We start from the raw sequence: 22,660 nt of genomic DNA on the forward strand, positions 1-22,660 counted from the left end.
ATTACACAAGACGTGATTTTTTTTATAATTTAAAGGCTAAGTTTTATTTTTATATCTTTACGAACTAAATTACTAATAACTTGTAAAGTGGGATATAAGATCATTTACACTATTTTTTATCATTTGGTGGGTCCTAGTAAATACTACAAAATATTGACAATTTGATATTGCCAAAATTGTTGGCAATACATTATGCCACCTTGTTTAATTATGATAACTTAATTGATTATGATTGATGTAATATGTCTATTATTTTAGAAAAATATATTGCTCTATTCTCCGATAATGATAAATATCTCGCGTTATTCCCTTAATAGTAATAAATATAAATCCCTTGCATTAAAACGTTTAAAAAAAATATAAGAAGCCGTGCTTAAGAATGAAAGTGAGATAGGGAAGACTATACTTTTTAATTTTTAGAAATGGACAACATGTGAACTTTTTAAGAAGCGTTAATATTAACAGGCCTTTGTATTTTATTTTTTTTTATAAATTTAATTTTTCTATAGCTTACTTAAAGTATACTTAATAAGGATGTTTGAAAACAAAAAAGTCTGCCTTTTAAATTTTCAAAACAATTATTATTTTTTGAACTAATATATAGCTGAAGAATACGAATATGACAAAAATAACTATTGAAATTGTGGCTGTTAAACTATATTTAAACATTAGTAAGAAGTGGGAACAACAAAACGGAATCATTATAAAGCAGTAGATATTTTATAATTGAAGGATTCAAAATGTAAATGAAGTGGTAAAAATTATTATTTCACTCTTTCTAAATAGATTACATTACAGATAAATATTCTTTTAAAAATATGAATGTTAATTTACATTTCGTTTCTATTTTAAATAATGACAATTAATGTTAATACATTCGGTTTCACATCCTTATCATTAATCAAAGTCGAAGTAGGCTTCAGCTTATTGAAGAAACACGGCTCTTCCAAAATTTTAGAAGATGCTTTAAACGTTTATAATCTTAAAAATATTTTTTATTTAATTCTGTATGATTTATATGTTCCTAAAAGAATTAGGACATGCTTTTTCTATACCTATTAAGTATTTTATAAAATGATAACAATCGTTTTTTTCCTTTTTAGAAAAACTAAGGGTTTTTTTTTCTTTATTGAAGCTATTTCTTTTATGGCTTAAATACTTTTTTATTCCTCATTTTCGTAGTATTTGTTGCGGATGGTCTCATTTTGACATAATGTTTAAAATGATCCTCATTTTTACTGAATGTTTAAAATGGTCTTCATTTTCGCAATTCGTGTTTTATTTGATCATTTTTTGTAATGCTGTTTAAATTATTAACGGAGCATTATACAGGTAACACAATCATATGTACATTACACGTAATACACCCTAATACAAGCTGTGTCACTTGTACAATGCTCCATTAATAATTTAAACGGTGTCACTGAGAATGACCAAATAAAACATGAATTGCGAAAATAAGAACCATTTTAAACATTCTGTAAAAATAAAAATGATCCGCAACAAACACTACCAAAATGAGGACGAAAAAGGTATTTAAATTTTTTTTATTTATGTAAGTTTGAAGCCAAGGAGGATGAGAACATGAAAGGATATTGGTTTTAAAAGAAAAAATGGAGAAATGTTTTTTGCTCTTAGTTTTAATTTAATTGATGGGAAATAAGTTTATTATTTGTGTACACATTCAAGGCCACGTGATTCTTGTTTCTATGTTCGATGGCACGTAATTCAACTCAACACGGTCATTATTAATCGTGATTCGTCATAAATATTTCTATATTGGACCCACAAACTTTTGCGCACCGTGTTGAATATAAAGTCAAACTTTTGTGCTTGCTTAGGTTAGATTTTTAACGACAACCATTCTCAACCAAATAAAGTTTTATATGTTTTTAAATTAAAATTAAAATATCTGTTCAAATAATATGAGTTTATAAGGTAGCTCTCTTAATTTTCTGTTTTCTCTTCCTGTTTTGATTCACCATCTAAACAAAAACAATTTTTTTTAAAGTGTTTGATTTGAACAAAACAGAAAAGAAATAAGAAAACAGTTTATATCTTTATTAATAAATAATTGATTATCGTTTAATTTTGTGTAAGGTATTCGTAATATTATTTGTAATTTTAGGTCATCTATTATTTACATTTTTCAATAATTTAATATTTTTAGATTCTACTCTTTTTTATTTAATTTTTGCATTGTTTATTTTTTTGTAGTTTTGTAAAGTTTATTTTATAATTTTTTGTATCATTTATTTTTTTTGTATTTGTAGAAATTTCCCTCTTTATATTTTCTCCTCCATTATATAATATTCTACTTTTTAGATTGTGTAACTTTTATATTTTTAATTATTTATTTCTTACATTTGTTTCATCATTTAACCATTTTATTCTTAAAATTATTTTCTTATTTCTTTTCTTAATTTTTAATTTTTTTAATATAATAAATATTTATTAATCTAAAGCAATACACCTACAAACCTATTCAGGCATGGACTTAAAAATAGTATAAATAAATAGATAAGAAATTTATTAAGAAAAGGTAAACTTCACCAAAATTAAAAATTTAATAATAATGAAGAAATGTGTTATGAATACACTTTCATAACTTACCAAACTTGCGAAAGTGTATTGATAACATCTTTGAATAATTTTAGTAATCTTAATTCAATGCGTTTTCTAAATTCTTTTTAGGAAAGGTATATTATAAAAAATAATGGAAATAAAATTACCTATTAAATAAAAATACTCTACTTTTTGAATGACGTCACATTACTTACACTTGTTCATGCTATTAAGTTCACGAAGGTGAGGTGACAACCGAAGACAGAAGCCGGAATTGAAGCTCCTCCACCATTCCACCCAACGTTCTACAAAGCCACTCCCAAATCCAGATTCTTTTCCCATTTCCTTTTCAGCAAACACAAATCGTTTTCGCCGGTACTTATTTTTCCTCTCTTCACCTTACTCCAATTCCTCGATTTCCACTACTTCTCTTTCTCACTTTTTATTTATGATTTTGACCTCAAAATTCGTAGTTTTCATTTGCAGATTTGTTTTTGCTCATGTCTTTCACTACTGCATGTACTCAATAATTGCGTGCACTCGAATACCAGCTCTTGATTAGTTTTACAACTTCTTCAGAAGAAAAGAGTAACAAATTATTTGAATGGTTGTCGACTTTACTTGAGATTGTTCATGCTGCCAGTTGAATGGTTGTTATATCTAAATTGACAAGGGGTATCTTGTTGTTGAAGCAATAGAGTTATTTGATTTATTTTGCTGTGTGTCTTCTAGTTACGGACTTGGTGTTATCAGGGCGTGTGAATGTTTTCTTGCGTCAACTCCCAAAATTGAACGGCGATTGGTAGTGAGTGAGACCCTCGCTGGGGCTAGCCAAAAGAGGGAAGAAGAATGGTTCCCTTTTCCAGCATACTGGGGCACGAAAAGTGTGACAGATATTTAATTTTTAGTGGAGAATCGGCCCTTGGGGATGGTTTTCGAGCATTTTTTTATTTTCTTGGCCTTGCTTACTGCTTTATCGGATTGTCGGCTATAACCGCTCGCTTCTTTCAATCGATGGAAAATGTGGTCAAGCACACAAGGAAGGTAGTGGAGGTAGATCCTGTTACTAAAACTGAAACTATTAGACATGAAAAAGTTTGGAATTACACTATTGCGGATATTAGCCTCTTGGCCTTTGGAACTAGCTTTCCCCAGATATCATTAGCCACCATTGATGCAGTACAGAACATGGGGAAGCTCTATGCTGGAGGTTTGTTATCCAAAGCGTTTGTCCTGTTCCTTTCATACCATGGAATATTAAAATCAAGTTTGATTTATTTTTCGATTATCATGTTGGTGAATTTAAAATTTGGGGATTATATTTCAGTAAGTAATAATTTTTTGCTACTACTTTTCATGTTTTTATTCCTATGTCTTTCTACTTTGACAGACAGTCCTTCTATAGCTGAAATTGTATATCAAGTTTTAGACTATATAGAATACTGACTCGGTATATTTTGAAGTATTCTCTCTTTTTTTTTTTTTTTTTGTAATTCCCTCAATTGCTAAACTAATGTTAATAGACCAAGCAAATGATTTATCATTATTTTCCTTGTTCACCTGTGGCTATTTTCCCTGTCCAAATTGCTAAACAAATGTTAATATGTATATGTATATGCGCATACACACTATGACCAATAGATTCTTCTGATAAGTGACTTGGGTGCATACTGTGACTTTCTTCCTTTTGAATAATATTTGATGGTGCAGTATTTGTTTTATTATGAGCTTAAGTTCTTTATAGAATTGCTTAGGGGCCTTAGACCGTTAATCAATGAAATAAAATCTTTATAATTGCTAAATATTCAGGTTTGGGACCCGGAACACTTGTTGGTTCTGCTGCATTTGACCTTTTCCCCATCCACGCTATTTGTGTAGTAGTTCCAAAAGCAGGAGAGCTGAAGAAGATTGCTGATCTAGGGGTATGGCTGGTGGAGCTGTTTTGGTCATTTTGGGCTTACATTTGGTTATACATAATTTTGGAGGTAATGTTCCAAAAATTTTAAATAGCCATTGTTTGCTTCCTTGTTATTTTCATTAACTTATTCCTGTTTGTTTTAGAACTATGACCTGGCCTACATTCCTCGCTAGAAGACTTCTCACCATAGAAACTGTAGTTTAACCTGTGCAAAATTTAGAGAAAGATAGAGATAAAAGTTCTTAGACTTTTGCGCTTCCAAGAATGCTAGATGTGGTTCTTAGGTTTCCATGCCCAATGTCTATAAGTGCATTTGCAACTGCATTTCCTAAGTTAGCACTTCATTACAATCTTGTGTCCCAATCAGCAAGTCAGAATAATTATAACTCTTGATGTTAGATTAGTTTAAAAACAAAAGTACTTGAAAACAACACACTTCTTGTGGGAATACTCATCAAGAAAATGTAGGTATGGACTCCAAACGTTGTGACTCTGTGGGAGGCCCTGTTGACTGTACTACAATATGGATTACTATTGATACATGCTTATGCTCAAGATAAACGTTGGCCCTATATTTCTCTACCAATGTATGTGCTTCTACTTGCTTCTTTTTTATTATATTTAACTAAAAGGACTTAAGTTTCATAATTATCTTGAATCTTTCTAGTTTGATGCCTTGTTTTTCATTTAAAGTGCAAGAGATGAGAGGCCAGAGGATTGGGTACCAGAGGAGACTCCTTATTTTCAACAGGAAGTCTATCAGCAGATGAATTTCTCTGAGATAAAGCATGTTAGTGAAGAAACTGGCGACACTGTTGATATTTTTTCCATTCATTCAGAAAACCCCACTGGTAGTTCTTCCACCTTAATGTAGTAAAGTTTGGCCTGACTTATCAAAATGCTTTCTTCTCCTGAAGCAGCTTGTTCAGCATTAGAAACATCCTGAAATGTCAGAGCCATCTTGTGTCCAAATTTTGTAATTTGCATATCCATTGTGTGTCACAGTACCTCAAACAGATGATGAGGCTGAAATTTTGGTCAAAGCTAAGGAAACAACGTTGGAGGATACCCACTTGCTTACAATTTGGAGACAGCAATTTGTGGATGCACTGAGGGTACTTTATTTATGTTGCATGTGTATCTTTAAGGTTAAATGATAATGTCATTAAGAACCATAGCCTAGCCTTACTACATTATCAATTTGACAATGTTGAGATCTTGAAGATCCAATTTTTTCATAAAACTATTTAGAGCAAGATCTTACTCTAACATTGTTACTGAAACTGTAACTAGGTAATTTCTATGATTTTTTGGATATGAGCCTCTTGTATTCTCTTGCGATAGTGCGATTGATAATCTCAGATATACCCACATAAATGTCACAAACACACTTTGTTTGACGGAGTTAAGTTCCTTTATGTTCTAATGTGTTCTTCAATGAATGAATTATATGATTACTTTCTGTCAATAAATTCACTCTTTTTATGAAAACCAATTGAATATGAAATTATTTCTAGCCCTGAAGCACAAAGAAAACAATAATAAGCAGGGGGAAAAAAATGATGAATGGCCTCAAGGTTTTTAAGCAAAAGTCCAATTTGAAGATCATGCCTGCGCTCCTGTCTTATGTCACACTCTTATGTTTTTCCACTTGATAATTCCCATAATTATGACTCCATCGTTCTCCCATGTCGCTTTTCCAAATTCCTTGAATAATTTTATGATCCTGCACTATCAAATGACATGCAAAATTATAAAATGAAAATTCTTAACTACTCAAGCTGCATTTCAGTAGATATATCCTTATTGTTACTTTATGTAGTCATAAATTGTAGACATTAATTTAAACTTTGAACTTACTGTTAAAGTTAGGATTTGGATAAAGTGATTATTAATGCATTGCAGAAAATATTGAGAACCTTAATGTACTATCAAATACTGATGAAAATTTCGAACAATATATTGCAATATCTGAAGTCTGGTCTGTGATTTCAACAGTTGGAGAACCCAGAATCAAAAAAATTGAAAAATACGTATCTCCTCCTAGCTGGAACTTTATGGAAATTGCTGCTCTTACCATGGAGATTTCTTTTTTCTTTTGTTCCTCCTTGCCAAATTGCTCATGGATGGATCTCCTTCATTTGCTCCCTGCTTTTCATCAGCGGGATAGCTTACATTGTGACTAAGATCACAGAACTTATAAGTTGTGTTACAGGTTTCTTTCTCACTCGATGATATTCCTGTTCTCTTCTTTGCAGATCATTATAGATTCAAAGTAGTCTTTACAGTTGTCAGTTTTACATTTCTGAGTTTTTTTCCGTCTTGGACAGGAATAAACGCTTACGTGATAGCATTTACAGCCCTAGCCAGTGGAACCTCGTGGCCTGATCTAGTGGCAAGCAAGATTGCTGCTGAACGTCAACAAACTGCTGATTCTGCAATTGCAAACATCACTTGCAGGTCACTGAGACATTCACTTCATTCTATCTTTAGGAATCGTTCACATGTCATCATTACATCATGAGCTTGACACTTTTCTTGAATTTACATTAGTACTTATTCCTAGATGCTTCTGATATTTTATACTTTAGTAGTTTATAACTTGATGCTTCTAAAAGAATGTTATTATCTCAAGAGATTCAACTCCTGTGTGGTTATGTGTTTCTAGCATCTCATTAGATTTAAAACATAATTTGATCGATACTGATTATGTTTTTAGTACTAATATTGTGGAGCTGGCTTATAGAAGTTCATGAAGTATGTATGCATCATGTCATGCTATAAAGGAAAATTGAAATGTTAATTGCAAAAAAAAAAATAATAATAATTATCTTAAAGTTGTCCTTTAATTCTTGAGGGGTATGAATGTAGGTACCTACACAAGTTTCTCAAATGACAAATGTTTATCTATGAATACATTTTTTTAACATAACATATTTTTCCCATGAAGTTAATTTCATAAATGGAAAAACTTAGATATCATTTTCATAACAATTAGAAATAACTCAGTATCTACATGAATAACCCAATAGAGCAGAGATCACAGTTATACATATTCTTTATTCACTTTGTCCTTGCGAAGGCTTCCGGATACTAGGAAATCTTGCATACTAATATAGAAATGCTTGTATTGCCTTCTAAATAATTAAAAAAACATTTTCTAGGATTTCAGATTGAAAGTTTACTATTTTGTAATATGTTTTCTCTTGCATTTTACACCCATCTGAATCCTGTATTTATGAAGCATAGATGAAAATATCGCTTGCTTTTATGGCTTACCAAATCCTTTATAAAGTTGGTTATTTATTTCGTTATTTATTCTTTTTTGCAGCAATTCAGTGAATATATATGTTGGAATTGGTGTTCCATGGCTTATTGATACTTTGTACAACTTCATAGCATATCGAGAACCTCTCCGAATCCAAAGTGCAGGGGGACTAAGCTTTTCTCTGATTGTTTTCTTTTGCACTTCTGTTGGGTGTATATCGGTTTTGGTTTTCAGGCGTATAATTTTTGGCGCAGAGCTAGGAGGGCCTAGGCTCTGGGCATGGATCACCTGTGCCTTTTTCATGTTGTTGTGGATTATCTTTGTTGTACTATCTTCACTCAAGGTTTCTGGATTCATTTAGAATTTTATATAAAAATATTGAGTAAACACCATATTGATGTATGAAAGATAAGTGCTTTCGTCAATAGGTTTTGAATAAAATAAAATATTTATACAGATGAGTCTTTAAAAAATTTGATCTTCTTGCATATGAATCTTTCCTTATCAAATATAAAGAAAATGTGTTCGTATTTTGAATATCAAATGCTTGTAAAAAAATTATATGCTAATAGATAAATTTTTAAGGACTTATTTATATAAGAATTTTAATCAAGTTATGGTTCAACTTTCTCAACTTCTGTAAACCAATTTGGATATCTACATAGAATCATTTTAGACACTTATATTTATTGTGTAGAGCTTACGCAATATCCTCTAGTGCAATTATGTTTCTCCAGTGACATCAAACTTCGTCCAGCTGGCGAACAGCAGTAAAACCTATTTTCGGTATTTTCTTCTATTCTTCTTCCCTTTTCTGATTTACCCACTTGACTGATGTTGTATTGTTTGTTACGCTTCCCTCAAAGAACCGAGTTCTCCCTCGAGAGACATTGTAGAAACTTGATTTACCATGCCCACTCCGAGGGTATTTTAAGAATAGCTTTGTTGCTTCTCGTCCACGACGACTCACTTAAGGTAGTAACAGCATACCCAAATTAAATTCCTATAACAATTGTCCTCCGATGACAATTCATCATGAAAATATTGAAGCACCCATTATTAGAAAAGCTATCTTAAATTAATCTGATTCACAATCTTCCAACTTTCATCAAAATTGCTGGTAGAATTCTTGTTTAGCCACAGTCACTTCCTTTATTCTGCATAACTGAAATAAAAGGCCGGAAAGTTCACCCTGATATTATTAAAAATATATAATTACATCCCTTTTTAAATTTAAAATTTCTCTAAAGATATCGTTATTAGAGGGAAAGTCAGACAAGAATTTGGGACTCAGGTCTACATTTTAAATTTCGAATTTCTCCAAAAATATCGATACTGGGGGAACGTCAGGGACATAAATGGAACTCAACGATCTAGTCAAACGATGCCCGATGCAGACGAAATGCTACTTTAAGAAAACTAACACTTGCCATCGACAAAATAATGTAAAGCTTCCATATTGAAATAATGTATCTGCCAGTTACAACAGAACTTCAGAAGGGAAACCAAATCCCCCTACTGCCACGTCTGCGTAGGGAAGCAACCCACATCCTGAAACAAACTTTCACATGTTCACTAGAACTCCTAGTTTAAGCAAAAGCACCGGCACATGCAGTAGCTGGAGCAGCTTCCAGCTGTTTCTTTGCAGAGCTGTATTTTTTTGTTATAAACCTGGACAAATCCAACGAGATGAAAATTTCACAAATCATACTATATGTTATTGCCAGAAACAGTATTCGTAGATAATGTTTTACCAACAAATAACACAGTAATACATGTTATTTTCAATACTATCCCTCTGTATTGATAATTGGAGGAACAAAAACAATTGTCAGTAATCTCTCAAAAACAGAACTTCATGATCGTTATTGGTCAGATAGGAAACCTGAATCAGAATTATTGTTTTTTTCAAGAACCACAAGACCCTTACATTTCAAGGAAGGGGGAAATATATCTTTCCAACTTTAAACTTATAAGACGAGCAAATCATTCAAAACTGTAAGTGAAAGACATTGCTGATATCATGATCCATCAAAATTACAAATCCATCATGATCCATGTCATTGTATTGTAGACAAATGCAGTCGCAATTGAAATTGCAATGGGAAAAACACTAAAAGCCTTCACATTGGAACATTGTAGTTAGAATTGCAGGGATGGAAACGTTGTAATTACAATATTATGCAGTTGTAATTGCAATGACCCTAAAAGCCTTGACATCGTGGTTACAATTCATAGAAACCCTTTTTTAAAACCTCAATACATTAAAGGTTTATTCACTTGAGATTTACCACATTTAGAGCAATAATTACAAATTGCAACTTTAATGTTTTAGATCAGTTGTTTGCAACTTTAATGTTTTAGATCAGTTGTTTGCAACTTTAATGTTTTAGATCAGTTGTTTGCAACTTTCCTGTGTACACTAAAAGATTACAAATAACAGATGGTGGAACACGGTAGAAGGCCAAAATTCCCCATCTAAACAAGCCATCCAATGGTGCTCATGAAGTGGACATCTTGCCTCTGGGAAGGGGTTGGGGATATAGTAACGGTATAGCATTACGCTGTTATGGCAGCTCTATAACGGTTATTTTTGAACATCGGTACAGTACTAACTCCATCATTTTGCAAATAGTAGAAAAAGAGACTAATACTTTAAGCATGGTTATCAGTTTCTGATAGAGGCTTGCCACAGCTAACTCTGAAAACGCTATTGGGACAACCACTATTTTGAATACTATAATACAGACTAAACTTACACTGCAAATAAAAGTACTCCAAAAACAAGGAAAAAAAATCCAATTGTAGGTTATACAGTGCACACCAACAATCACCATTAACCCATAGGACCCATAAGAACATAATAACGAAATAAAAAATATCATAGAAGGCGGTTAAATCTATATATAAAAAAAATGAAAGAAATACCAGAATATGAGCTGGGAAGTTTCAAGGAAGAGCAGAACACAAGAAAAAAATAGTCCTATAACGTGCGAAGGAATAGAGGTCAAACAGAGGTAACCTGTAATGAAATATTTTACCTTAAAAGCCCAAGTCTTATGGGGTAAAAATGGGTTTCTGAACCTTGTGTCAAAGTAGCAGCCACAATATATGGCCTCTATTGAAAAAGCACTCATCTATTTGAATCCAATAGTGTACAAGGCTGGTCCAAATTCACTATCCCCAAAGTAAGGTATTGACTACTATGATTATAATTTCTTAAATATAATTGTTACTTATTTTTGCATTAGGAAAAGTAAAAAAGTCGCACATGATTCTCGAAAGAGACTTGATTAAAGCTAATCCCTAACATTTTGTGTATGGGGGTGGGGGAGGAAAATTCCCCAACCAGTGCTCCATTGCCGTTTCCATATATCGCATGCAAAGAAAAAATGTACACTAATGTTGCAAGCCAGGTAAAAGGACGTGCACAAAGCATTGCTACCTGAAGAAGTCCCTCCATAGCAACTCAAACATCAACCAATTTGTTCCAGTTTTGGACGAGCCATTACCACCATCAGTCCGGTTCGACGATGCCGAAATGGATCTGCAGTAACACAATTCACCAGTTAGTAAACACCCTATTCATTCCAAAAAGAATCCCCTTAAACAGAAGAACACAAAGAACAACGCACCTGCTGGCAGTCTTCTTCAGTTCTTCATACATTATGCGAGGGGAGAGACATCCCATTGCCAACCACGGAGAAATCTTGCAGGAGAAGTTGGCACCATATATACTGTGTGTTCCATCCTTATTCCCCTTGTGTGGCTGAGCTTCACACTCAGCCGCAAATTTTTTCAGCCTCTGCAGTGCCTCAGTCTCCCCTCCTACCATAGAAGCATTAGCACCAGCCTTCCCATCCTGCGAAATACAGATCATTGATGATAGCAGTTGAAACCAACAAGACCATTGGTGACAACACTTGAAACCAATATGCATGAACAGCGAATAAACAAACCTGTGGCATTGCGGAAGATGGATTAAGACCAAGGTCCATCAACGAAGGAATATCACCAATCTCAACATCTCCGCGAGAAGGCATTCCCTTTAGCTGATCCAAAGCCTCAATTGTCTTCCTAATCTCCAATTTCTGAACCCTATCCCTGAACCCTCCGTAATTGGTAGGCATATCCTCAAGCTTAAAAGGCAAATCCTCCACGTGATACAACGTGCTTCCCCAGAAGTACTTTACCTCCACATTCTCCTCCTTCATCGCTGCCTCCACCTTCTCCTCCGTCTTCGCCTCGTCATGAGAAACCTCCCTGTGCGCGTACACCGCGTCGGCCCCAACGGCCTTCGCCATCTCTACCAGCACGGTCTCGGGCTTGCCGACGCGCACCACAAGATCAGAGCCGCGAGCCTGGAGATTCCGCCGCAGGTCGGCGACGGACTCGATGAGGAAGTTGGCGCGGTAGGGGCCGGTCTTGTCGAAGCCGGAGGCGGACTTGCCGTAGTCGGCGGGGTCAAAACAGTAGACGGGGAGGACGGAGAGAGATTCATTGTTGGCAGAGGCGAGACACTCGTTGTCGAGGACGCGGAGGTCGTTGCGGAACCAGACCACAGCGGCGCGGCGAAGCGCGGCGGAGTTGGAGGGGTCGCGGGGGCGGTTGGGCCCGAGAGATAGAGGGGCGTGGATAGGAGTGGCGGAGAGGGAGGATTTGAAGGAGGTCTTGGAAGGAGTCGGCGAAGCGGTTGAGAGAGAAAGGTGGGTTAGGGATGAAGCTTGGGTTGGAACCTTGACCTTGTTGGGTTGAGGGGTTGATGAGATCTTGGGTTGTCGAAAGGGGAAAACGGTGGGTAGAGAGAGAGATAGTGATGCCACTGCAAATGGTGGTTCTGTGGAGAGTGGCGTCTTCTGTCTCTGTTCTTCTTTCTCTGTTTCCATTTGGTGAGTTGAATCCATTTTGGAAGAATGACGATAACCTTAAGGTGTTTGGTTGAATGTGTGAGAGAGTGTGGAAGTTATGTTATGGTGTGTTGTGTTGAGGTGGCTTATCTGCTACCTACCTCTGCTTTGTATCGTTGGTTGGTGGTGAGTTCTTTCTCTCTCACACTCTGTGGCTCGGATTATATATACATCATCATGCTTTTTCATATCTCTTTCCTTCCTCTCTCGATTTTATTTTATGCACCTACATATACATACATACATACATTAATTAATTAGTTTAATGCACAAAAGTATGTTTTAGCTTTCAAAATTGTCGAAACACATTTGTTTTGAGTTTCTGCCTTAATAAATTATGAATAAGGTCATTTGGAACTAATTTTGCTAATAGTTCATCTCATCTATGTATCATATCTACCTACTATTTGATATTTTAGTCTTTGGAGAGGAGCCACCTACACCCTTCACCTAACCTCTTTTTTCTTCTTGCATTTTAACTTTCTACTTAATTTTTGTATCTAAACCTTTATAAATTGATTTTCATTCTCCCCTTATTCCTTTTCTTTGATGCTTTACTTTTGACAAATGTGCATCGTAAACTATGTATAGGATGGAAAGATAGATAAAGAGAAAAATATAAATAAAAACAAAATAGAAGTTGCAATTAATAATATAACGAAAAAATGAAAAGAAAAATAGAATAGAAGTTTTAGTGAAGTTGTATTTTCTCATATTATTTAAATGAGCGTTTTCTTGCGCAAATTTAGATGTAGTTGTAGTAGGAAAGATTAAAAAATATTTGTATCATTTTAGGCCAAAAGCAATTTATTTACACAATCTAAGTTGTTTTTTGGTATTTATTTTTGCGAGCTGATGGTGCGAACCAAAAATCATACAAAAATGAAAAATAAAAGTGTATTGGGTGCAAAATAAGTTAAAAAAAAATTGGTCTCAACTAAAATAATAAATGGACGATAATTGGTATTTATTTTCAAAATATTAATCCAATAATTTTATTTATTATTATTTTTCACACCTATTTATTTATTTTATGATTTTCTTCCTATGTTAATAATTCATTATATTTCTTTAGTTAAATATGTTTTTTGTCCTTTAACTTTCGGTAAATTTTGAAATTAGTTCATTCGAAACTTTTGACCAATTTAGTCTTTCATCTTTCGAAATACGTGAATTTAGTCATTTTAATCAAATTTTGTTAGGTTTATTTGATGTTTTGTACGCATTTCAAGATTGTATTTGGGTTGTTTATACTGTTTGACACATTTTTGTTTTAATGTTAAGTCAAATACTATTATGAAATGCGCTTGAAATGTCAAATAAATTTAACAAAATTTGATTAAAATGACTAAATCCATGTATTTCGAAAGATGAAGGACTAAATTGATCAAAATTTTTGAAATGAACTAATTCCAAAGTTCACTGAAAGTTAAGGGACAAAAAACATATTTAACCTTATTTCTTTAATTTACGTCATTCTTCTCTTTCCATTCATCTTGGATATCATCGTAAAGCAAACATTATTAAGTTTTTCTTTCTTTCCAACTCCTAAGCATAATAGTTTTATATTTTTCCAAAACTTGTTTTCGTCAATTCTCTTAGAATATAATGAAAAGTTACATGTGCATGGCCACCGCTAGTGTTAAAAAGAATAACACTTTTTATGGATTATAATTGTTCTGTCTCAAGTTCGATGATAAAATATATGTCAATCACCATACATATGAAGTCTTGTTGGCTTTGAAGTGTTGACTTCATCACAGTTTTGTCCTTAAAACACGCCTCATAGGATAAAAGGAGGAACGAGTTTTAAATTGCCATAGACCTCGACTTCTAAGCGATGTGAGACTATTAAGTGTGGTAGGAACATAAGCCCTCAATCAAGGTCTAACGGGAATGACGGATTATCCCCAATGGAGGCTTAAAGGACCGATGATTCCGTTATTGGCCCCACGGTGGGCATCAATGTTCCAGTCTCAAGTCCGATGATAGAATCGCTATCAATCACCATACATCCGAGATATTCTCCGCTTTGAAGCATGAGCTCCGTCACAATTTTATCCTTAAAAGGTACCTTAGAGGGTGGAAGGAGAAAGGGATATTTAAATTGCCTTAGACCTTGACTTCTTAGTGATATGAAACTATTGCAAGTGTTGTCAAGTGTGACATAGAGAAATTTGATAGAGGATCAACTTTGGCTTGTGAGAAACTCAAGTCAAAGATGTGTTGATACAATCTGGATTACACAAGGTATTAAAAGGAAGAAATTGTAACATGGTGGAAGAAAAGTGTGAGAAACTAGATTTGAAAGCTGCTAGTGCAATTCGCTTGTGTTTGGATAAAAATGTTATTGCAAACATGCAGAGAATGTCGACCGCAAAGGAACTTTGGAGAGACTTGAAGGCTTATTATATTAGGCAAAGAGCTCAAATTGATTGTTGTTGAAGGAGAGGTTTCATAACCTACGCATGGGTGATGATAGAAAAATCTTTGATCATCTTAGCAATATCAATGAAATTGTCTCTGAATTAGAGGCGATTGGAGTCAAGATTGAAGAATAAGATGTAGCACTAAGGCTCATTGGTCTCTTCTGTCTTCCTTTGAGCTTATCTAGCCTGCTCGATGTATGGGAAGAAAAACCTTAAGCGTTGATGAAGTTGCTGGCAAGATTCTTTCTAAAGAAAGGAGGATGAAAAGTGTTGAAAGTATGTCAACTAACTCAACAATGACGATTAAAAGTAGAACACATGCAAACAAGAACCACAAAAAGAAATTAGTATGTTTGAAATGTGGAAAATCTGGGCATTTGAAGAAACATTGTCTGAATGGAGGAACATCACGAAAAGGTGAGTTGGATTGAAACAACAAGGTTGCCTCTCTCATTTTAGGAGATGATGATCTTATGTAAAATCAATATGTTGAGTGTCCTTAAGGCACATATACTTTGCCATGAAAAAAGGACTACTCTTTGACAATGGTGAATTTAGGTTTGGTTCGTGGAGGTCTATAGAGGTAGAGTTAGACCTGTGTGTGAATCATGGTTGAGGTGATCATTGGTTCATATCTACTCCTATGACTGTTGTTGTTGGTTCGATATGCATGGGAGTTAGCTGATCTAGACGTAATGAAGTTCGCATTTTTTTAAAATTTGCGAATGGTGGAACTTGTGGTGGCTGACGTTGGCACAGTTGTGTGTGGTGGCACTTAAAGCTCACAGTGGTCTCCGATGAAACGAGGGTTGAGCTCACAATGGCTTTCGAATGATTTAGTCTCTTCTTCGATGATGACGCATTGTGGCTCATGATGGAGTTTGATCTACAACATAAATGACAGTGCAATGGTGATCTATAAAAAAATGCTTAAGAGCGACGTCATTTCGCGATAACGCTCGATATACACGGAAAGGGTGAAGCTCGAGAGCGACGACATTTCACAATGGTTGCGAGGCGCAGTGGCTACAAGGGGCGGATGTTCAATCTGTGACAATTTGTTCGCAAGGTTCGCACGGTGGTTTTGTGCAGTGGTGGCAGCTAGGTCCTACTGCAATGTTGAGAAGATAGAGAATCTTTATGTTTTCAAATTTACTTGAAGAAGAAGAAAGTAACGTGGTAAGTTCTGATTGGTCATATCTGACATATGGCTACTCTTTGTTTTTGGCAGATTGATACATGTGTATTTGGAATGGTTTATATTCCATGTGAATATACTCGTTACGACGGAGTATATGATTGCTAATTCGTGTAATGGAAATGGGTTTTATTCTCATCAAGTGGAGATTGTTAGGTTGATAAAAATACATTTGGTAAGTCCTATATCACCTAGGATAAGTCATGTAATGGATGATAGTGGCTATATAATGGATTTAAGGTCCATGGTGTTTCTTGTCCCAAGTCAAAGATCCTTTAAGCTTATTTTGTATTCTTGTAATAAAGTATTGTGAGATTTAGGTTAAATTCTAGCTTTGGAGAGTGCGAGTGTACTTGGGTTCAAGGGATTTGAGAGTATTGTCCATGTGTTGCAATAATTTTCACAGTGTTATTCTTGGTTGTGATTTTTCTTTGAATTGGATTTTCCATGTTTTTAATTTTGTGCTGATTGTGTTGTTATTATTTATAATAAAAGTTAAATTTGAATACATACCATATTAAATGTTACACCTCCTTATTATAAGTATTTTTCATATAATTTATGTAAGAACTATTTGAAAAATAAATGAAAACTATTTATAAACAAGTTTTTATGGCTTAATTAAAAATAATTAAGAAAAAAATTTATATAAAGAGAAGAATACTATAAATATATATATTTTTTAGTAATCTCCTTCTTACCTTGAAAGTACTGAAAGTTTAATCTTCCACTTATTTTGAAAAAGAAATTGCACAAATTCGTATAAAATGTGTATTTATCTTTTTTCCATCACCGCATTGTTCAACATTCTTGTTCAGCACTTTCCATGAATACGTAGATACTTAAGAGGAAAATAATACTATAAACATAGAACCATTCTTATAATCGTATAAATATAGAAAAATATTACTATAAACATAAAACGTTCTTATAATCGTATAAACATTGAAAAATATTACTATAAACATAGAACGTTCTTATTAAATCTTGTGATTGTACTCACAAATTACAAAAGGTAAATCATAAATCCTTTATTTTGAACTTGTCAACGCATACCGTAATTTAGAATAGTTGTCATCCACAAGAACCAACATACACCAAAGAAGGGATTCTGAATTGAACTAAGAAAAAAAATAGAAGATAATAGTAGAAGATACGTACCATGCCCAACAAAGCAAGAGGAAGAGGGGTTGAACTTTGCATGCACAAGAACTAACCTAAAGATTAGAGTCAGAAAGAAGTGATTCAGGGTCCACTTGAGAGCGTACAAGTTCTGGTCATTGTAGTTTATTCGTATCAGCATTACTTTCTTCTTTGATGACGACACTACCATTACTTGTTTCTCTAACCAAGACTCTTGCATTTCAAACACCGCTCTCTCCTACCTTCATTTCCCTCTCTAACTCCATTATTTATAAACCTGTGAAGACCAAGAGAATGTGTTAGACAAAACATTAAAAAAATTGTATGATTAAATTTTGTAAAGTTAAAGTTTGTACAATTAAAATTTGTACAATTAAATTTTGTACAAATTTTAGTTTGTTGAATTATTTGTACAAGTTGTGAAGACCTATAATTATAAAATTCTAATTGATTAATCTTAGTACTTTTTAGCTAGAACAAATAGCACATGATTGACTGCTTTTCAATTTATAAAAAGTATTACTATCATCCTACTTTTGAATCTTTTTTTTAATCTATATCAGTTAAAACTTTGGGCTCTTAAGTCTACCTTCGTATAGTCCCATGTTTGTGATAGCCCAAAACCTACATTCCCTGGATGACCTTCCACTACTTCCACTTTGAATTATATGATTAAATTTGGTATAGTTAAAATTTGTACAATTAAATTTTGTACGAAATTTATTTTGTACAATTATGTGTATAACTTGTAAAGACCTAGTAAATGGGTAATATGCATGATAATTTGATGACCTTTTAGGGGATACTTTCATGATGTCTGAGTGTAATTTTGATGACATCTTGAATGAAGATGAGGAGCTTGATATAGAAATTGTGAGGATATACAAAATAGTATATGATGGTAGTCAAGAAACATATCCTAGTTGTAATTTTTTTTTTCAAAATCATCAATCATTGTTCATGTACTATGTATAAAAAATCTTTATGGATGGAACGATGTATCATTTAGTGTGTTATTACAATTGATCAAATAATTTCTTCCTAAAAACTTTTCATTGCCAATAACATTCCAAGATTGCAAATACTTAATCAAAGAGTTATGTTGTAGTTATGAAAAAAATTCATGCTTGCTTCAATGATTTTATCCTATTTTAGAATAAGCATGAGAATGAAGATACATGCTCCATGTGTGACACTTCTAAATATAAAGAGATGGGGTCTAAATTCTAAGAAAAAAGTTTCTTGCAATGTAGCTTCACCTTCACTTCCAGCCAAAGTGTTGAGGTATTTTCCCCTTAAATCGAGGATCAAGAAGCTATATATATCATAAAATTTGGTTGATTCAATGAAATGGCATGGGAAGAATCGTACTAATGATGGAAAATTAAGGAATCTTACATATTCACTTGCTTGGAAAACTTTTGATTCACTACATCTTGATTTTGCGATGGATCCACGAAACATGAGGCTTGGGTTAGCAAGTGATGGATTTTAATCCATTTAAGACAATGAGCAGCAAATATAGTATTTGGTCAGTTGTTCTAATGTCATACAACCTACCTCCATGGGTCTTTATGAAGCAACTTTATTTGATGTTATCTTTACTTATTTCAGGTCCTTCTTCCCCTAAAAGTAGCATGGATGTCTATTTAAAACCTCTAATTGATGAGTTAAAGAAGTTATTAGAGATAGGATTTTAAACTTATGATACTTATATAGTAAGCAACATTTTAATGTTTAAGTTGCATTATTTTGGATTGTAACTTATTTGTCAACCTATGTTATGTTATCGGGTTAGTGTACTAGTGGAAAGTTGATATGCCTTATGTGTAACTATGATGCATGGAAAAGTACTTGCCGAAAAGTAAAAAAGATGTGCCACATGGGTCATCGTAGATTTTTGGACTCCAATCACAAATGGTGAAAAAATAAGAAGTTTTTTTATGGCCATGAAGAATTTGGAGTTACTTCGGTTCCATTATTATGGTCTACTATATTGGAAAAATATGTGAAATATAGAATTTATTTGGAAATGCTCAAAAGTGAAAAATAAATAATGTTGATCCATGGACAAAAAAAATATATTCTTTGAGTTTCCATATTGGGATACCAATTTGCATTGTCACAATTTCGATGTATTGCACACATTGCTACTTTGACATACACAACTTGGAGAGAGTTGAAAAATAATTTGAAGGATATGTGGAAAATAGTCAAGGTATCATTTTTTTTCTTATCATTGATATATTTTACTAGTTATTTCTTATTTGATATAATGTTAATTCAAATATGTTTTGGTGTAGTCAAAGTTTGATATAGAATAATGTGGTAAAAAGTAGGTGTTGCAAACTATTAGTTCATTTCGGAGGAGTCATAAATGTCAACTGGAGAAGTTCTTTAAGCCAAACATGACGGAGGAGTACAATGTAAAGAATCGACCATCCATTATTCCACTTGAATAATTGTAAATACTTTTTAAGTATGCTAGAGCATGCAGAAATCACTTGTGCTTTTGTTCCCTTGATGTTTAGGTGTAGGTGATTGTGGCCTCAATGACATGAAAAGGGTATGCACCCCCATTCCAGATTAAACCACCATTCCACCATTCCATTCCAAATTCATTGGCATGGAATAGTGTGAATAATCCACCATTCCAAATTCGAGCGTTAAGCTTGATTTTTTCCGATTTTGATAATTCTAATGTGTTGTGATAGATATCCAGGCTTATTACATCCAATTTACCGCTCTAGCTAATAGTGTGCAGGGAGTTACTCAGTAAACCCTATGGAGAAGAAGAACAAGAGAGGTTGAACGCCTCTCGTTTTTGCCGACGACAGCTCCGAAACTAGAGTATGAAACGAATATCAAAATTTGTTTCATGAAAAAATTTGCTTTCATGAATTTCGTTTCGTTTTTTTATTTTTTATTTTGGCGTTTCAGGTTGTGGCGTCGCATGTGGGAGTGCCTCACGATGGCTTCGTCATTGTCAAGGTGGTTTCGCAGCAGAGGTGGCATCGATCTTTGTCATGAAGGTGACTGCCATGGTGGTCACGTTTTGGTGTGAGGGGTTTCACGTTCTGCCATGGTCGTTGCAGTAGAGGTGGGTGGTTCTCCGGTGAGGCAGGAACCTCAATGGTGGTGAGGCTTGTGGTGTATGACACGGTGTTAGGTGGAGAGGGTGGTGGTGGAGGCGAGCTTGGGTGGGTTGTGGTCGTGGAGGTTCAAGGAGATGTGGAGAGTTTTGTGGTAATGGTGGAGGCAAAAATATTCAAAATGCAAAATATCTCATTACTAACATGGAAGATGGCAAATTTGATATCCTAAGAAAAATAAGACTTATCAATTTAGACCCAGTCCATTAAATCAATGACAGAATTACCTATTATGCAGAATATTCGAAAAGTATGAAACAGAATACGTGATCAATGACAGAATTACCATTAAAGATGGCAATTTTTTTTTTCAAAAACAGAATACATGATCCATTTCAGAAAAGTTTTCAGAAAAGTATGAAACGAATCCTAAAATCTGTTTCAGAAAAAAACATGAAACTTTATGAAACGGATTTCAGGATCCGTTTCATACTTTTCTGAAACGGATCACGTATTCTGTTTCGTATTCCGTTTCTAGAAAAAAAAAATTTGTGAAATGGAATTCGAAATCCGTTTCAAAAATGTATGAAACGGATCCTAAAAGTCGTTTTATAAAACAAAGACATGGAAACTTATGAAACGGATTTCGAAATCCATTTCATACTTTTCTGAAACGGATTACGAATTCCGTTTCTGGAAAAAAAAAATTTCCAAACGGATTTTGAAATCCATTTTGCTTTTTCTTGAAACGTATCACGAAATCTGTTTCACAGAATAAAAATGAAAAAAAAATATAAAACTGATATTAATATTTCAACCATTCAAATCAAATTCCAAAACATTCTAGAAGAGTCTAACCTGCAGAGATGATAAGAGGAGAGCTTGCCAAAAAAAAGAATGAATGAAACTGAACCTCGGGGAAGACCTTCAAGGACATACGAACCTCGGACCAGGGACCACCGAGAGAATGAAGCAGAGAAAATTAAAATGAAGGGACCACACTCAAAATGGAACGGAGAAGAAACAGAGAGAAAGAAGGTATGAAATAATTTGGGGGTGCAGAGACAAGCAAAATAGTTGTCGCAGTAAATTTCATTTACTACTCCTCCACCCGTTTTCACCCACTGCACCTACAAATTAATTAGGGATAAAATGGTAAATTTGGGGGTACTGAAGAAGCCTTGAAGGTGCATGGAGAAGGCGCCTCCCTCAAATCCACGACATTAACTCCATTATTACCATCACCAAATTATAAGACAAACAATGTTTGAAAGTTAACTTCTACGGAAAGACACTTAAGACATGAGAAGGATCTTTGTTTTACTTATGATGAAATATTTTCTCTTAACCATAAATGTCCGAACAAACAATATTTTGTTCTGCAATATATTGTTGGGATATGATTTTTCCATTGAATATCAACCTAGACAAGGACAATTTAGCTGCAGATTCCCTCTCCAGGTCATTCTTCAAGGCTTAGTCAAAATAACAACTTCACCTTATTGATGAATTGAAAGAGGTTATAAGTCGTGACCTTCACTTACAACCTATCAAGAACTTATATTTACAAACAAGGCACCAAACCCTCACTACTCAATACAGGATATATTATTGTATTGGAAGGGTCGATTAGTGATTCTTGATAATCATGCCTTGATCAAGCAACTTTTATATGAGTATCATACTTCCTTGCTAGGTGGACATGCGAAAGTGGACAGAATTTTGGCCAGAATTTCGACTCAATTTTATTGGAAGGGAATGTTAAAAGATGTGAGATTTCATACACCAGTGCTTATGTCAGCAGGCCAAAAGTGACACTACCCTATCGACTGGGAGATTTAAGCATGGATTTTATCAGAAGGCTTCCACTATCAAATGGTTTCATAGTGATATTAGTAGTGATTGATAGACTCTCAAAATATGTTCATTTCTAAATTTGGATTCTCTGTTAATTTTTTTTGTGTTGTTCTTCTATTGTATCTTCATAATATATTGATTACCATTAATTTTGACATTTTAAAATATATTAAAAAATATTTAAAATATCAATATAGTATATTTTTCAATGCTCAGCAAAGGACAACACCCAAAAAATCAATAAAGAATCTGGACTCCTCATTTCTTTCTTATGAAAGCGGAT

General features: G+C 33.9%; 2 protein-coding genes across 5 annotated transcripts; one reads left to right on the forward strand and one right to left on the reverse strand.

The window, feature by feature from the left end:
- Nucleotides 1–2,787: 2,787 nt before the first annotated feature.
- On the forward strand, nucleotides 2,788–8,176 carry LOC114190961 (magnesium/proton exchanger). Of its 4 annotated transcripts, none has more exons than XM_028080059.1 (10): nucleotides 2,788–2,940; nucleotides 3,052–3,153; nucleotides 3,298–3,775; nucleotides 4,375–4,550; nucleotides 4,952–5,070; nucleotides 5,177–5,334; nucleotides 5,489–5,598; nucleotides 6,479–6,698; nucleotides 6,814–6,943; nucleotides 7,815–8,176. In XM_028080059.1, the coding sequence occupies exons 3-10, from the start codon at nucleotides 3,415–3,417 to the stop codon at nucleotides 8,110–8,112; spliced, it is 1,572 nt and encodes a 523-aa protein (XP_027935860.1). In that variant the 5' UTR covers nucleotides 2,788–2,940; nucleotides 3,052–3,153; nucleotides 3,298–3,414; the 3' UTR covers nucleotides 8,113–8,176. The 4 variants fall into 4 exon arrangements, with proteins under 4 accessions (XP_027935860.1, XP_027935859.1, XP_027935861.1 ...); XM_028080058.1 differs by having other exon boundaries at nucleotides 3,319–3,775; XM_028080060.1 differs by having other exon boundaries at nucleotides 3,052–3,775; nucleotides 6,482–6,698.
- Nucleotides 8,177–8,975: 799 nt separating this feature from the next.
- Nucleotides 8,976–12,820, reverse strand: LOC114191555 (blue-light photoreceptor PHR2). The gene is made up of 4 exons (XM_028080792.1): nucleotides 11,711–12,820; nucleotides 11,387–11,613; nucleotides 11,197–11,298; nucleotides 8,976–9,422 (listed from the first exon to the last, which is right to left on the reverse strand). Exons 1-4 carry the CDS (start codon nucleotides 12,653–12,655, stop codon nucleotides 9,341–9,343), a joined length of 1,356 nt encoding a protein of 451 aa, XP_027936593.1. The 5' UTR covers nucleotides 12,656–12,820; the 3' UTR covers nucleotides 8,976–9,340.
- Between the last annotated feature and the right edge of the window lie 9,840 nt (nucleotides 12,821–22,660).

This window comes from Vigna unguiculata, chromosome 7 (genome assembly GCF_004118075.2).
Source record: "Vigna unguiculata cultivar IT97K-499-35 chromosome 7, ASM411807v1, whole genome shotgun sequence".
NCBI lineage: Eukaryota > Viridiplantae > Streptophyta > Magnoliopsida > Fabales > Fabaceae > Vigna > Vigna unguiculata.